This window comes from Hippocampus comes, unplaced genomic scaffold (genome assembly GCF_001891065.2).
Source record: "Hippocampus comes isolate QL1 unplaced genomic scaffold, H_comes_QL1_v1.1 scaffold409, whole genome shotgun sequence".
In the NCBI taxonomy this organism is placed as follows: domain Eukaryota; kingdom Metazoa; phylum Chordata; class Actinopteri; order Syngnathiformes; family Syngnathidae; genus Hippocampus; species Hippocampus comes.
In genome coordinates this window covers 772,340-787,355 of record NW_017804828.1, presented here as the reverse complement: position 1 = coordinate 787,355, position 15,016 = coordinate 772,340, and the positions used below count along the sequence as shown (strand labels likewise).

At 42.3% G+C, this 15,016-nt stretch overlaps 1 protein-coding gene across 3 annotated transcripts in view; it reads left to right on the top strand.

Moving 5' to 3' along the window:
* Nucleotides 1-15,016, top strand: part of plekhg5b (pleckstrin homology domain containing, family G (with RhoGef domain) member 5b) — a 59,628-nt gene that overhangs the window by 8,470 nt on the left and 36,142 nt on the right. For 2 of the 3 annotated variants that reach the window (XR_002167840.1, XM_019866239.1), the window contains exon 2: nucleotides 7,328-7,404. Coding sequence is in view for 1 of the 3 variants with exons in the window: in XM_019866239.1 (XP_019721798.1) it covers nucleotides 7,328-7,404 (77 nt within the window). In the remaining 2 variants the exon portion in view is untranslated. Of the gene's footprint in view, nucleotides 1-7,327; nucleotides 7,405-14,228; nucleotides 14,459-15,016 lie in introns of those variants that run through there. The other variant, XR_002167842.1, reaches the window with a different exon arrangement.

Here is a 15,016-nt window from a genome sequence, read left to right as displayed (position 1 = left end):
TAAAGGGTCCGACTAGAATGTTAAGCCACGCACTTTGGTTCCACCTTTCGTGTCTGCAACTCTGCGCCACTGCGTAATCTACGTTCGGAGGGGGGGCCACAGGGGGGGCCAGAGTCAGTGCTACAGGGGCACTGGCCCCCGTTGGCCCCCCCCCAGAACCGCCACTGTCAAGGACACTTCAACAAGGTCTCAATGGCTGGGGATTAAATCCCTAACCTCTGGGTTGGGAGACAACCACTCTATCACCAAGCCATGAGAATCATCACTCGTACTCAATTACTCATATTCGTCACAATGATAGTCGTTGACAAATAAATGGTAACAGCAGCGCTCGAAATAATTTTTTGTTCCCCACGGAGCAGTTTGGCAAACCAGTGACTTCATTAGAGGAACAAATTTCTAATTTTGTGGAGCGTTTTTTTTTTTTTTTTCTCCTATTCCGAAGTACTCAAGTAAAAGTTAAAAGTAGATTCAATCAAATCCTCTCCCCATTTATAATTTATCTCTAAAGTTACTAGAGTGAATTTAACTGAGGATTTGTAATGCGTTCCTACCAACCCCTGGCCACTACCAATTGTTTTAGCCTGTTGACATCGCCAGTTTGATCATTATCATCATTACCTTTTATTTGTTATCTGTGCATTGCTCCCCCTCCCCCCTGCTACCCCCCCCACACACACACACACAAGGACACTCATTCAAAAAAATGAATACAGTTAAAGGGCACAGCCATAAATTAATGCAGAATATGTGAGCCCTTTACAGTGAGTGCAAAATATAAAGAGAGTCTACTCTGCATGTAGGAGGGTTGTTTAAAAGAGATCTTTGTGCCGTCCGGTCCAAAAGTCATCAGCCCAGACTACCCCAGCATGCATCTCACCCCTTCATGAATGCAGCACTTGTCTGACTGCGTGGGCCCTAAAAGCCCCCCTATGGTCGAGACATCCTACAGAAGCAGCTTGGCTCGCACGAGTGTTGTACAGTTGAGGAAACTCTGATCACAGACAAGGTCGAGTCTCAGGGAGAACGGCGGTGGCGGAAGGAATCGCTCTTGAATCGTTTTGAGGAGTCTGACAAGGTGTTGGCTGGTGGTCTCAATAGGAGGCGGCATCGGAGTGGCTTTTATTATTACATCATTTGATAGCACTGCTTCTTCCTCTAAGATGTTCGAAATTTAGACTTAAACTCGGTTTCTTGAGAAGAGTTTTTTTTTTTTTTCCGGCTTCTCTGCTCTTCTGGAGGTGTAGCACGAAGATGCTTGACGGCAGGACCGCATGAGGTCATCGTGCAGGTGGATATTTGGAATGACTGTATTGGCAGGCATTTAAAGCCGAGTTTGGACTGGCAAGTTTCCGATTTTGGAAGATGAGCTCATTGTGGAGAGGAATGCGCAGGCCGATCAGCAACTTCACAGTTGACTCACAGCTGGGTCACATCTCACTTTATAGCATCTTATAAAAAATTTTCCTTTTCATTAATAACTAGAGAGTGAATTAGTTTAAGTCAGCGGAATGTTCCTGTACTGGAAGAAGCACGGCGCTTATGAGTTGGAGCCGACACCATCACCCAACTCCCAAATGGGAATCGAGCGCTACTTCTGGTCGTCATCGCTGGACGCCATCCATAATCTGTGCGGTAAGATCACCAACTGATCCTGGTGTGAGTTTTATCACCTATTGGGCAGATAACCACAATTATTCTCATGGTTTTGATGCTTCAATTGTGAAAATGATGAACGTATTAAAAGTACATTTTCACAAAATTTGACCCTGGAATGGATTATTTTGCGGGGGTTATTTTTTCTAAAGTCTGAACAAATTGGAGGCCATCAAACCCCCCATAACAGGTTGAAATGAACACATTTTAGATGCTGTAATACTGCAAGCAGTCTAGACATTGGGGCTTTTGTGGTCCACCTTATTGCCTTTTAGTTGCAACAGTCACTGTCATCGACACCCAGACACGAAGAATCACCAGTGCCTGTCTCAAGCAAGCCTGCATAAATGGCAACTCAGCGTGGTCAATTTTCCACATCTTCTGCCAAATTTTCCCCATTGTGCTTTAACGTTAGTTGAGTGTTTTATTCACCACTACCCTTTTAGTTTGTTGTCAGACATTTGTTGCACATGTGCCATGATTGTGCAAGTCATTGTTTGATGCTACACTGCAACAGACATGACTTCATTTTGTTGTGTTGGCCTTTCTTTTTCTGACCGGCACTGTTATTTGGAGCAAAGTGTTCCACCTTCATCATGGAAAGCCCCCCCCCCCCTCCCAACCAGTTTTTGCGTCTCTTGTGGAAATTGCTGAGCCACCAGTCATGGAGACAACTCGCCACAAATGCAAAAGAGAGGGAAAACACACAGATGAAATATTTACTCGGCAACAAAGTGAACAGATGCACTGAAACATTTCTCTGCAGCCCGTCTGTGATGTGGCACAGGGGTACTCACTTTCCGCTGCCCTTCCTCATTCACGCTATTAGTGAAAGGGATGTGATAACAAAGGGCTGCGAAGGAATGTGTCTCAACCTCCCTGCCAGCAAGCATGAAAGTGCTGGAACTTTCCATCCATCTTACTGCAAAAATAAATGCGCTAAGACTTTGAAATACTTGTGACCCGTGGCTCTTATCTCCCTTAGTCGCTTGAGAGGATGGAGAAAGACAACCTTATGGACATTGTCCAGTCAGACTTGGATCCTCTTCAGTTTGGATATCTGCAGACGCTCACTCTCCTTAATATGATCACTGTGCACTTCGACGGTGCTTCGTTTGTCTGCTTTTAATTGTATCCAGCCCCACATTTTAGACAGGCATCTTTTGAGCCACAATATCGATAGCGGTCTTATATGTTGGTTGTTTGAATTATTTCTTTATTTTAACTGGAAGGTCACGACGTGTGAGGGTCAGTGCCATCTTGCCCGACGTTCTTTTTCCTTCCACCGGCTCACCTCAGGGTTGCGTTCTTTCGCCTCTCCTATTTTTGTTACACACAAACACATGCCAGTGTTTACATGAGAAATGTCACGTTGTAAAATGTGATGATGATTCACTGATCGTGTCCCTCCTCAGTCATGACGACCCTGTGCCTAGCCCTGTTTGCGGAGGAATTCACTCAATGGTGCAGGTTGTGCTCCCGCAAACTTAAGCTTTCCAAAACGAAATGATGATTGATTTTCAGAACTAGCCTTCTTTGGTGCTTAATAATCAGGCTAGAGAGAGTACAGCAGTTCAAATATCCGGGCAAAGTAATTGATGACACACTTGCGTTTGAACGTCGAGTTGACACTGTCTGTAAGAGAGCACTGGCGCAAACTTAGGAATCTGAATATAGACACTTGTTTTATGAGGATGTTTTATTGAATCTGTTCTTGCATTTGCTTTTCTTTGTTGGTTTGTGTGTCTCGCCCTAAAAAAAAAATCGCAACAGATTTCAGGGTATTGTGGAGGTGTTTACAAAAATCATAGGCACAGGTACTGATGGATTTAGACATAAGAGCAGGTCGCTCAAGAAATCAAGGCAGATTTTTATTTGAGCCCACTCACCCCCTGGCATTTGAATTTAAATTGTTTCCTTCTGGGCGCAGATTCTACCTGTCCAGGTGTAAAACGGGGAGGTCAAGAAAGTCCTGGAGTTCCTGTGGCTCGTGGCCTTTTCAACGACCCTAATTGATTGGATGCATTTCATGCCATTTATTTAACCATGAGTCATTTTTGGCCGTTTTAGCTTTTTTTTTTTAAGGCACACTGCACAATGTTTTCTTGTTGATTCTTATGAATCATTTGAGCTATTATTGTTATGCATTGCGTTTTTTTTAATTGCCATTGTGTTTGCATCTGCGGACTGTTTGTTTCTGTCTTGCTGGCTGCACCACAAATTGCTCCAAAAGGACAATAAATAATATGGACGATGGCTGCTGACGCAAAGCTGTCTGACAGACGACCGTCACAGAGAGAATTTTGATCAGTGCATTTTTAACTGTGACTAAAGTAGAAACGTCGTTGCCTTCACTTTACATCTTCACATTGAGCATTTTAAACCTGAACCATTTGTAATTTGAGTTCCAAGGTTACATGGTCACGCGCACACACACACACACACACACACACACACACACACACACACACACACACACACACACACACACACACTGGAGTACTCTGTCACATGAGACTACTTTTATCCTGTGAGGTTTGGTTAACGAAAATTATCACGATGCAACCTGAAGAGAAACTTTTTTTCCCGAGCTTGCAGTTGACCTAGATGCAAATGCTTGTGTGACCGTTATTTGTTTCTGACATGCTCCATTTCATTTCATTTCATTTCATTTCATCCATTCATTTAGCTATGGCAACTTCATTTTGCGTTTGGCCACAACATGGCACTTCTTCTGGATTTGAAGATAACCTGAATGCTGTTTTCTATGTTGCTTTGCTGTTATTTTTGGTCGTAAATAAGACATGGGTACACTCGTTTCTGAATCAAAACAAGGAAATTAGTGAGTTGGGAGGAATTGGTGAGGATTTCATGTGTCACTCTTGAGTTCACATGATTTTGCTGAAATTGACTAATAATTTTGATGGCAATCTCCCAAATTCCCAGAGGGTTTGATTAGTTATCTACACACATCGTTGTCAAGGCCTACTTTCGTTTTTCCCCAAAATCCGGTATTTCATGAGGCCTTAAAGATTAAAGATTGCAATGTTACATAATATTCATTGAGCTTTTGTCCACTTACTGTACCTTGTGACACAAATTCCTTCAGATATTTGGGCTATGCAGTAATCTCCTCGTGATTGCTTTTGAACGTGGCGACCAAACTGTTTTCCTGAGCCGGCGGCGCCGCTGTCATTTCGTCACTCCACGATGAGTGGATCCGTTGAATGCAACTTGAGTTGTCAGCATCTTTCAACTTGGAACGTGTCCTCCACCACCACCACCACCACCACCCTTCTCTGGAACATTGTTCACTGGTTTCATATTGTATGTACTGTCGACGTTTGCCACAACTGCATGTACTGCTGGTTTTTAACCCAAATTGGAATTTTAATACACTTGGTCTACGTATTTGTGAGTTAAAAACATGATCTGGACTCGATCATGCTCGATTGATTATTTTTTATGTTTTTAAGCGCTCGAATTAAGACTAAAAGTTTCTTTGGAAGTGTTTGCGAACAGGACCGGATGTTTTTTGTTCGTCAGGGTTTGTTAAAGGCGTTTTAATGGTGGCTAACAGTTTTTCTTGTGGCCATCAAATTTTGAACAGTGCAAATTTCGTTGTGGCAAGAAAAACTGTACGCGACCATTAAAACTGTTTGCAAAACATTGCAACCTTTCATGAAGCCTGATGGAAAAAAAAATTGCTACGCGCGTAAACACTCGCAAGCATCGAGGCAAAAGAATCAGCTTTTGATTGGTGTTACTTATCAATGTACTTCTCCTGAAATCCACACGTGATTTAGTACATAAATAAAAAGTTAACATTTCCACTGGCAAATGCCTCAGTTTGCAGCTAGCGGCATAGTGCTTCTCCACTGTCTCTTTAGTGTGCGATCTCTTTGTGCACTGTCACGTGTGCGTCCGTGTATAGCTTGTGTTAGCTTTTGGCTTCATCAGCAGTGCTGAGTTGAGGAATTCCGATTCATCAGAGAGAGAGACTGAGAGGGAATGTCAGCATGATATGACGAGGAAGTCTATGGGAAAATGGGGGCGTTAGTATATATATAAAAAAAATTGGAAATCCATTTGATCAGTCCATTTTATACAGTGGCAATTTTAAGATGTGAATGAAATTTGTTCCCCTGAGCAGTTGATATCGCTGTTAGGGGTCTACATTACCTGTAGCTAAAATTCAAAAGAAATATTCATCTGTGTCCCCAAGGTGCTGTATTTATAACTGTAAAACCTACTTATCTTATGGTATGCATTTTTAGTGCCTAACATAATACCGTTCAATACATTAAGGAGCGGTTTTCGAATTATCGAAAGGCTGATCAGTCGTACAATTAATTCAATTCAGTTGTGAAGTTGATCGTGTCCTGAAACAACGTACGGCACAGTAGCCACCAGGAGTGGTATGCTGGCTTTGGTCTCGATTTTGGTCTAGATTGTGGTCGGAAGAACAAATATTACTTATGAGAAGTTGAGCAGACCTCCACGATGGCATTACTCCGTCATGGCAGTGTTATTCTACGGAATATTACAATGGCATAAATGACTTCATCACATTGAGACAGCCTTACATCCCATTCAAAATATTTGGAATTCTTCTTCTCATTGTCAACAAAACAAATTTAGTTCAAATGCCCATCCATAGATGAAGCCATTAAAAAAAAAAAAAGGAAAGAAATCTTGTGTAGTCTATCCTGGGAAGCTGGGCAAAAGTCAGAGGAAACTTTCTGCTTGAGCACATCGTGAGACCACATTTTGTTGAAGGAAGTCTGCCGCCGATTGGGTTGTCCCTCATCCTCCCGGCAGCGACACCGCCGACCGTGAGGTCTGCGGCAATTACAGTGCTTGACTCCCTCCTTCCCACAAGCACCTTTGACCCATCGGTGTAGCTGTGGCCAAGTGAATGACTAAGAGACTTTCAGAGCGGAACAAGGCTTTGGGTCTTTTATTTATTTATTTTTCCTCTTGCCCCCAAAAAAAGTGTTCGGCTTCATGTTTCAACTGCAACCCTTTGAAAAGTGCCTTGCCTTAGACGTAGTCGTGAAACATGATAGTTGGCTTCTTTTGAAAGGAAGCAGGTGACATTATGACCACCCCCTGTGCAAAAGAGGGGCCTCATTAAGACAGGCTGGTAAATATGCCCGTCTTTTGTTATCATGTCTTTATCTCGTGTACTTGGAAGTACCTGCACAAGATGAAGACATAAACAAGGCTTTTCATCACTTGCTCAATATTGACTGGCAGAGTAAGTTTGGGAAGTTTATTTGACATGAGCGAAATGTTATTGTGGACCATGGAGTGAGTGCACTTTGTTAAAGAAAGAGGGATGGAGCTTTCGACTTTTTTGCTCCATTTTCTTCCAGCCCTGTCCGTCATTATTCATGCCCCTCTGATCTCCTCCCATTAGTGCTCCCCGCCCGCTCCCTCCAAGCTTGTGTTTACTCTGTATCACTTTGCCGCTCAGTCACTCTCGCCACCTTTTTTTTTCCCCCCACCTACTTTATCCATTCATACTATCAACTCAGGCGACAAATCCAGAAAACATTTTCAACAGCTTTACCAAGAAACAAGTGTTAATGAATGCATGTAATTAGCTCGAGATGAAGTTATTTGTACAGTGACAAATGTTTGAATTTGCCTATTTGTTTGGTTTCAGATGACAAGCCTGTTCAGGAGGAGGACTGGGTGGTGTGCCAGCACCCCGAGTGCCCTGATCGACGCAGGGCCTCAAAGGTAAGACCAAGTGTTGTCAAGAAGACATGGGACTTTATCATGGGGCATTTACACAAAATGAATAAAGCCATTTATTTTGGCTGTTTATGGATAAGATGGTGTGTGTTTTGGAATCGTAAGACGCATACAAAACAGATCTCAAAGTATTTTTTTGGAAAGCACACCTTTGCATGGAAGGTGTGCATGCACGTGCAATTAGGTCACAACCATAACAACAGTGCTAGACGACAGCCCCACTGGTTGTGCCGTGCACATTTCCATTTACCACTTTGCTAAGTATGTTACAAAATTTTGTATAAATTGTGTTGCAATGAAACGTGGTTTTCATAAAACGTTATAAGATCTGGGTGTTATGAGGCAGGAATAGGCAACTTTGACGAATTCCATCTTCATTTCCATATAGAATTTTTTTGGGGACTGTTACAGAATATTGAGGACTTAAATCTCAACAACTCATAATGCGCTTTAAGTAAACCTAAAGTAATCTTTATAACTGGCTCCGGAGTTACAGGTTACTCTAATAACAGGCTACCGTTTACCCAATCCTGTTCCAGTGTTCTCCTTTTTGCAGGTCCATGTAAATGGAAATTGTGATTTATTGCTCACAGTGATCTGTTTTGGTCATGAAAAGTAGTTCATGGCGCCTCTTCTTATGGTACTTTGCTGACTTTAACCACATTTACCAGTGTTTGCTATTCTCTTTGAGACTTCTTTGTCATAAAATTCAATATCATAATTACATTTTAGGTCACTGGTGATTTAATGGTACATTCGTCTCACTTCATTGCAGGTGGCATGGGCTCAGTTCCCATTCACTGACAGTCGAAAAATCACGTCTCTAAATTTGGAGAGACTGTTGAGGGATGGAAGAACAGCGTTGATTGACAAATACTTTAAATTGGTGCTTGACGATCATAAACTACCCATCACCTCATATTCATTTGGTAAGATTTCTAGACTGAGTAGGTAAACTGAACTGCAGTAAGTAGCCCGCACATGGCAGCCACTTCCCCTGTTGATTTCCTCATCAGATTCAGCAACACTAAACTTGATCTCCAAGGTCAGGCCGAGGGCGAAAGCTGCCGTGCTTCTTTTAGGCAGTTTAAAAGGGGTGTCGGGCCTCTTGTGTTTGGCCACTGGAGCGTTTAATGAATTAGTGCTTTGAAGCTGCCAGATTGGACAATGGGAGTCTGGCCAGAAGACTGAGGGAGATGGACATGGTGCCTGCTCCCTGCTTGCTTGTTTTGGTTGTCCTGCACTCTGTCCTGCTACCTCGCCACAGTCTGGCATCATGTGGATTTTCCTCTTTTCAAATGAGCGGTCCTTTCTTGTAGAGAGAAAAGGAAGCGTAAAGGTAGAAAATGCAGGGTGGTGTATTTACCTTTTCAGAAAGGCTAGATTTGTGCTTTTTTTCCCAGATAGAGTTGCTGTCACTCCAGTAGCAAAAAAACAATGTAGCAAAAAGGATGTGTTGTATGCACAAATGTATAGAAAGTCATTAGACGTGCAAAAAAGGTGATGGCAAGGGGAACGAAGGGAGCCGTTTGAATATAATGCCAAAGTTATTCCAGACGTTTGTTGTTAGTGATAAAAATGTCACCTGAAACTCACGAAAGCACATTCAACTAAATATTAGTCAAGGTGTCTAATTTTGGCCATGTGGATCTAATACAACCCCAAATGAATTGACATTTTCACCCAAATAATTGTTTTTAGGTCATTGATTTACAATGAATCAAAAGTCACAAAAGGACAGCTAAAATCCACTATATTTATAGAGCACTTGAAAACAACGCCCGCTACATACAAAGTGCTGTACATGGAGCAAAAATAATTCATACAACAACACACAATATGAATTCGTTGGGACTGTTACATACAGTATATTGAGAACTTAAATCTCAAAAACTCATCTTGCGCTTCAAGTAAACTTTAAGTAATCTTTATAACTGGCTCCTGAGTTACAGGTTAAGCTAATAGCAGGCTACCGTTTAGCGGCTAAACTGTAACAGGTTTGGCTAAAGTTTAGCCAAACCTGTCACAGTGTTATCCTTTTTGGAGGTCCGTGTGAATGGGGGTTGTGATTTATTGCTCACTGTGATCAGTTTTTGTCTTGAGAAGTAGTTAATGGTGGACATTTTCTTGTACTTGTTTTCATGTCCTGACTCACATTGCCATGGGCCTTTAAGGATGTGACATTCCCCAATGTCACAATTTCAAATGTTCCTCTTGAATTTATGACATGGAGGTGTGTGGTAAGAGCAGGAAGACTCTCCCTTGTGTTTGTGCTGGGCTATAAAAAAGGATTCATGATCAAATCTCGTACTCTTATCACTCATCTTTCTTTATTTATTACTTATTTGAAGCTATTTATGCTTCAGTTTTAACAGTTCATAAAAAGCAAACAAGCAGTTACAGTCACTAAGCTACAGTCCTGCCACTGGATTTATTGTTCTCCCCAAAAGAAAACTTACTCAGCATTAGTCAGACAAATTTGGGGCAAACTTGGACATCTATATATTCACTCCCTGAATCGATAAATACTTACTTTTACAACCACTTGTCTGCAAAAAAAGTAGACATATTTTTTTTAAACACCTTTTCCGCTCTTTGCCCTTGACCATATGCGAATGTTGTTTCAAGTCATACAGAGGTTTGACAAACTCAGAAGAGGGGTTGAGACCAAAATTTTGTGACATTGTTCGTCTCTCTGTGTTTTAGTCATCTATCTATCTATCTATCTATCTATCTATCTGTCTGTCTGTCCATCTGTCCAGTAAAAAAATGTGGTTTGAAAAAAAAGAAAATAGGTTTCTTTAACCCTATTTGTTCACATCACATTATATCTGCTTGTTGCCGGTACTTAGCATACTACTTCCTGTTTCATGGGTAATGACATATATTCTCAGAAGAAGTGTGTTTTTTAGTTTTAGTTTACGTTTTTACATGATGCTGGTGGTTCAGAGGAAGATTGTGAAACGGGCACGAATGATTGTACTCTGTCTACTTCAACAAGGTGCCTCCCCTCCTCGCCTTTGCTGATTGTGTGGCCATGTGTTTTCGCGATATTTTTTTTGCTCTATTTGGATTTGACTTTGCTGCGGGTTCCTGTAAATCCAAGAGATTAAAAGCCGCCTGCAGGGTGTATTGGCGGTTTGTTTACCTTCAAGTTGGATCAGTCCTCGCTAGATTTGCGTCAGTCTGCGCTTGGTGCTAGTCCCTGCTTGCTTGTCTTTTTTGTCTCACTTCTCCCTCCTTGTGAGCCTTGATGGGACACGACCAGACAAGACAAATTGTAAGGTGTGGCTTGCCATGGAAACAGGCCCTTCCCTCCAAACATCTGGGGCCCAAGGCTCTCTGTGTTGTCACTCTCGCCTTCTTTGCCTCATGATGTTCATGATCTAATTTTCACGCTTTCTCACCTTCTCTTGTTCCGGATTGGTGTTTAGCCCGCCATTTCTGCTGCCGCTGCTGAAAATCTCACCTAACTAGCGCTGACGTGTTGAAGCGGGGCAGTAAACACTCCCTCGAAGCTACATGTCCTCTTCATGTAGGCTACTGTATGTGTCAAGGGCTGTTAAGTATTAAGGAGCACTGCTGCTCTCTCCTGATGTCAAGCGTCTCTCAACTCGTTCCCTTTCCAAATTCAACTGCAGGAAATAATATCTTGGGAGGAAACTGCTTCTATGCCACATTTATGAGCCATTCACAGAGCACTTAATTTAAAATAGATAAAAAGTGGTATTGTTTTGACTATTCTTTGATATGAAAATTGTGTTTTGGTTGCCTGAAAAGGCAAAAGGCAGTTGATTGACCACAACACTGTAAATAGTGATTGTCTTTGAAAGCAGAAGACATGCACATGCCCAGTGTTTTCATTGCTAACCATTTTCTGCTTTTGACACAGAAATAAAAAATGTTGTTTTCAAAAGCGTCCATTCAGAGACCCATTTTCAGGCATTTTAAAGTTCAGGTTTACTATAAACAAACCGTAAACACAACTTTTGCTGTTAGTTGAAATATCAATTGCCCTGATTGTCCCAAACACGTCAACTAATGCTTGTTTTGCTTATTCAAAGCATATAAAACTAAATAAATGTAACAGGAGAAAAAAGTCTCAGCTAGAGTTGTGACCTCAGCATGCTCCAACAGGCTTTCCATGACGCTGACAGTCGCACACTAAGTGTACTTTTCCAACCATTGGTGATGATGATGAGGATGACACAGACGCTACATCGCAAATTAGTCTGCCCTGATGACACATCCAGAAGGAGCCCCTGGAAATTTTTCTGTTCCAAATTTTAAAATAGCCACCAACTTAGAACATTGTTTTTGTGATTCTGACCGATTAATCTTGGAATTAACTATTTTTGCAATCAACTGGCATCCTGTAGCAACTTTTCCACTGCACAGTTTGTCTTACTGTCGCTGGAAAATGGAAACACAAATGACGCCTAGTCACCCGCTCAATTGCATCCCAGTCAGGATTTAAGAAGCATAGCAACAGACAAGGAATAACAGGAAGAGGCTACCTGAGTGATGCTCCAATGAAAACGTTCCTTGGATAGGCCCCATTAATCGGGGTTCAGGCCCCAAGCAAGGAGGGGTTAAGATAGCAAGCCCTCGAAAAACGAGCCTCCAGTCATGTTTCACTCATGTTAACTGCAACTTAATGAAATGTTAAATCTGCACGGCTTGACTCCAGAGGCAGTGCAAGGCTTTTTTTTATAACATAAAGTGTATATGATTATGGCTGCCCAACTTCAGCACACTTACTCTCCAAAATTGAAGCCAACCAACCAACCGGCCGCCTGGCCAAGAATATGTGGGAAGTAACAGCAGACTCCCGGTGTGCGTCCACGCTTTGTTTCTTATGCCGACGTGCTCATCATCATTATCCTCACACTACTGCTTTCCTTTGTTTGCTCTTGCACTGCAGACTTCCCGGTAAGACTTGGTGGAATTCAAAGCTCATAGTTGGTCAGGGGGTTAATGCCAAGGTCGGGTCACAGAGCAGGACTCCCCCTTCCCCCAACTATTCATTCCTCCCCCAACAATGGCATTGCCAGTGGGGTGTAATCCTTCACGTTAATTGCATTGCTGCCCTCCCCTCTTTTAAGAGTAGCCTCCTCGAATTAAGACTGACAGCAGGGGCCATCGATACAACAGGTTGCTTTATTTTGAGTCACTGATGTTGGGGGGGGGTTTGGCATTAATAGCCACCCCGTCCTTTACCCGATCGCAAACATGTGCCACCCCCTCCCACTTCTGCCTTGGGGGTGCACCTTTGTTTTTTGTGAGCTAGTTAATTGTGAGGGATTTAAATGCAGTCATCTCGGATTAGACCCAAAAACAAAAGAGCGGCCTCACTGCGCCACCCTTTATCTTAGAAGTTACAACTTGATATCCATATCATTATTTTCCTTTTCTTTTTTAAATTTAATGTGTGAATGCTGAACCTGTTCCATGTGGAATATGCCGTGACGTATTTATGAATTGGAATTCGTCCCCCCCCTGCCCCCCCCCCCCCCATGGCCTTTTTCACAGTTGTCATTTTTACCTAAAAAGAGCAATTTCGATTTCCTGCCAGGCACTACTGTCAAATTCCATTACTAATATGTTCCAAACATGCTGCACTAGAAAATCAAGCATGGCCTCATAATACACTGCTTTGACTGCTCGTGATTTCCAAGAATGGTTCCTTGTGTAAGAATAAGTGATAAAAGCATAAATGTGATGCCCACAGGAACAATAATTATTTTGACTGTGACATTTTCGGATTTTGACCCACTAGACCAGGGGTGCCCATTACGTCGATCCTGATCTACCGGTAGATCTAAGACAGGTCCCAAGTAGATCCGAGGAGTGTCGAGGAGAAAAAAACAAAACAACCATTTGTGTGTCTTTGTACATGTTAGTAATAATTTTTTTTTGTGTTAATCTACGCTGCACCCTGATCATCCTATCAGTCTCATTTTCACAAAAAAAATATTTAAAAAATAAAATAAAGCAGTTAAATCTTGAATTTACGATGATGCGTGATTACGTCACCGGAAGTTGTTAGCGCTCAGCAGTCTGCAATTGCAGCTTGTGATCAGAGCTGTTGCGCTCTATCTTTTATCGTCATTATTCTCATTCAGAGTTTGCTTCGTGTACAATTCACCGAGGGCACGGGCAAAGAATAGAAATCTAGGAGGGCCCAGGGAAGCACTTTAAAACAGTACGTGTGAGCTACGATAATTAACAGGCTGCAAAAGTGCATCGCATGCCTCAGTTTCAGGCTGTTTCTCATGGCGTGCGCGTGCGCGTGTGTGTGCGTGCGCGCGCGTGTCGGTAAGGGTAGATCCCGGGAGGTTAGTTGATCGAAAAGTAGATCTTCGGTCCAAAAAGTTTGGGCACCCCTGCACTAGACTATTACAGATGTCAGTCAACAAGTTTTATATAACTTTTCCTTGATGTGTTCAGTTCTGAAATCTGTCTAAATACCATTTAAATCCATTCTGAACTTTGGGATAACTAGAATGCTAAATTTTTCCACCTTGTAAGAGAGAGACTTTTCTGGGTCATCACTTTCAAAAAGGTGACCAGAGTGTTCAACCTTCAAGGTTGAATGGCAATTGAAAACCTCCATATGACCAAAACATTCACCAGTAAAGAGAGTTTTCCGTCTAAGTTGAGGCCTAAGTAACAATGTGATGTGGAGAACATTAGGGAGCAAAATGGGAGTTGATGTGAGTCAGCTCTTGTGGGTGTGATTGGGAAGGGCAAGGGAAGGTGGGCGGGGCCTGTGGCTTTCTGCCTCTGTGTTTGCTCGTGTGGCTGTCAGACTACTGTCATAAACAAAGTGAACACATCCACTGTCATCCTTTGTGGATCAGGACGATAATACAAGCCGGAAAGTGACTGGGACATAACAAGAGCAAGTTTGAATCAGGTCGGAACTAGAACTTTGACCTTCACTGTGTCCTGTGAGACCTTGTCAATATTGAGAAATTCTTCCACTGAAACTCCAAAGGCTTATACAGTATTTCCTGGGAACGGGCCGTTTTCTATGGTAAGTAACTATTCAATATGCACTTAATTTTACTGTAGTGTGACTTTTACCTCTCATCAAGTTTCCATTGATTCCTGGTCAAAGTAAAGGCAGGTGTGTGACATTCAAATCTACAATGGTGGCTTTTTATTTTTCCACGTCTGAGTGGAACAGCACTTTGTCTGTTTTCCTTCCCAAGTGTGCATATTTCACATCTGCTTCTTATATCAACACACCAGCCTCTCTCCTGGCACACGCCAACCTTCTCCTAAACAGTAAAAAAAAACAAAAAACTTTCAAACAAATCCTTCTCTGTGTCAAATTTGGAACAGCTCCTATCCAAATCAGCAGTCAGTGTTGGGATTTGAATATTTTTGGGCCTTGTGCACGTCCACCCGTGTCTATCCGTGTGCCTGCCCTCAGGCTATGGATAGAATGGCCACTCGTGCAACGTAGACTGTGCGTGCTGCTGCTACTACTACACTTGACTTTGAGCCCAGCTGCAGGTGAGTGGCACTTATCTTGCCGTTATGGTTTGGGTGCTCTCGGTTCAGTTGTTTAGCTCAAAAAGGATATTAT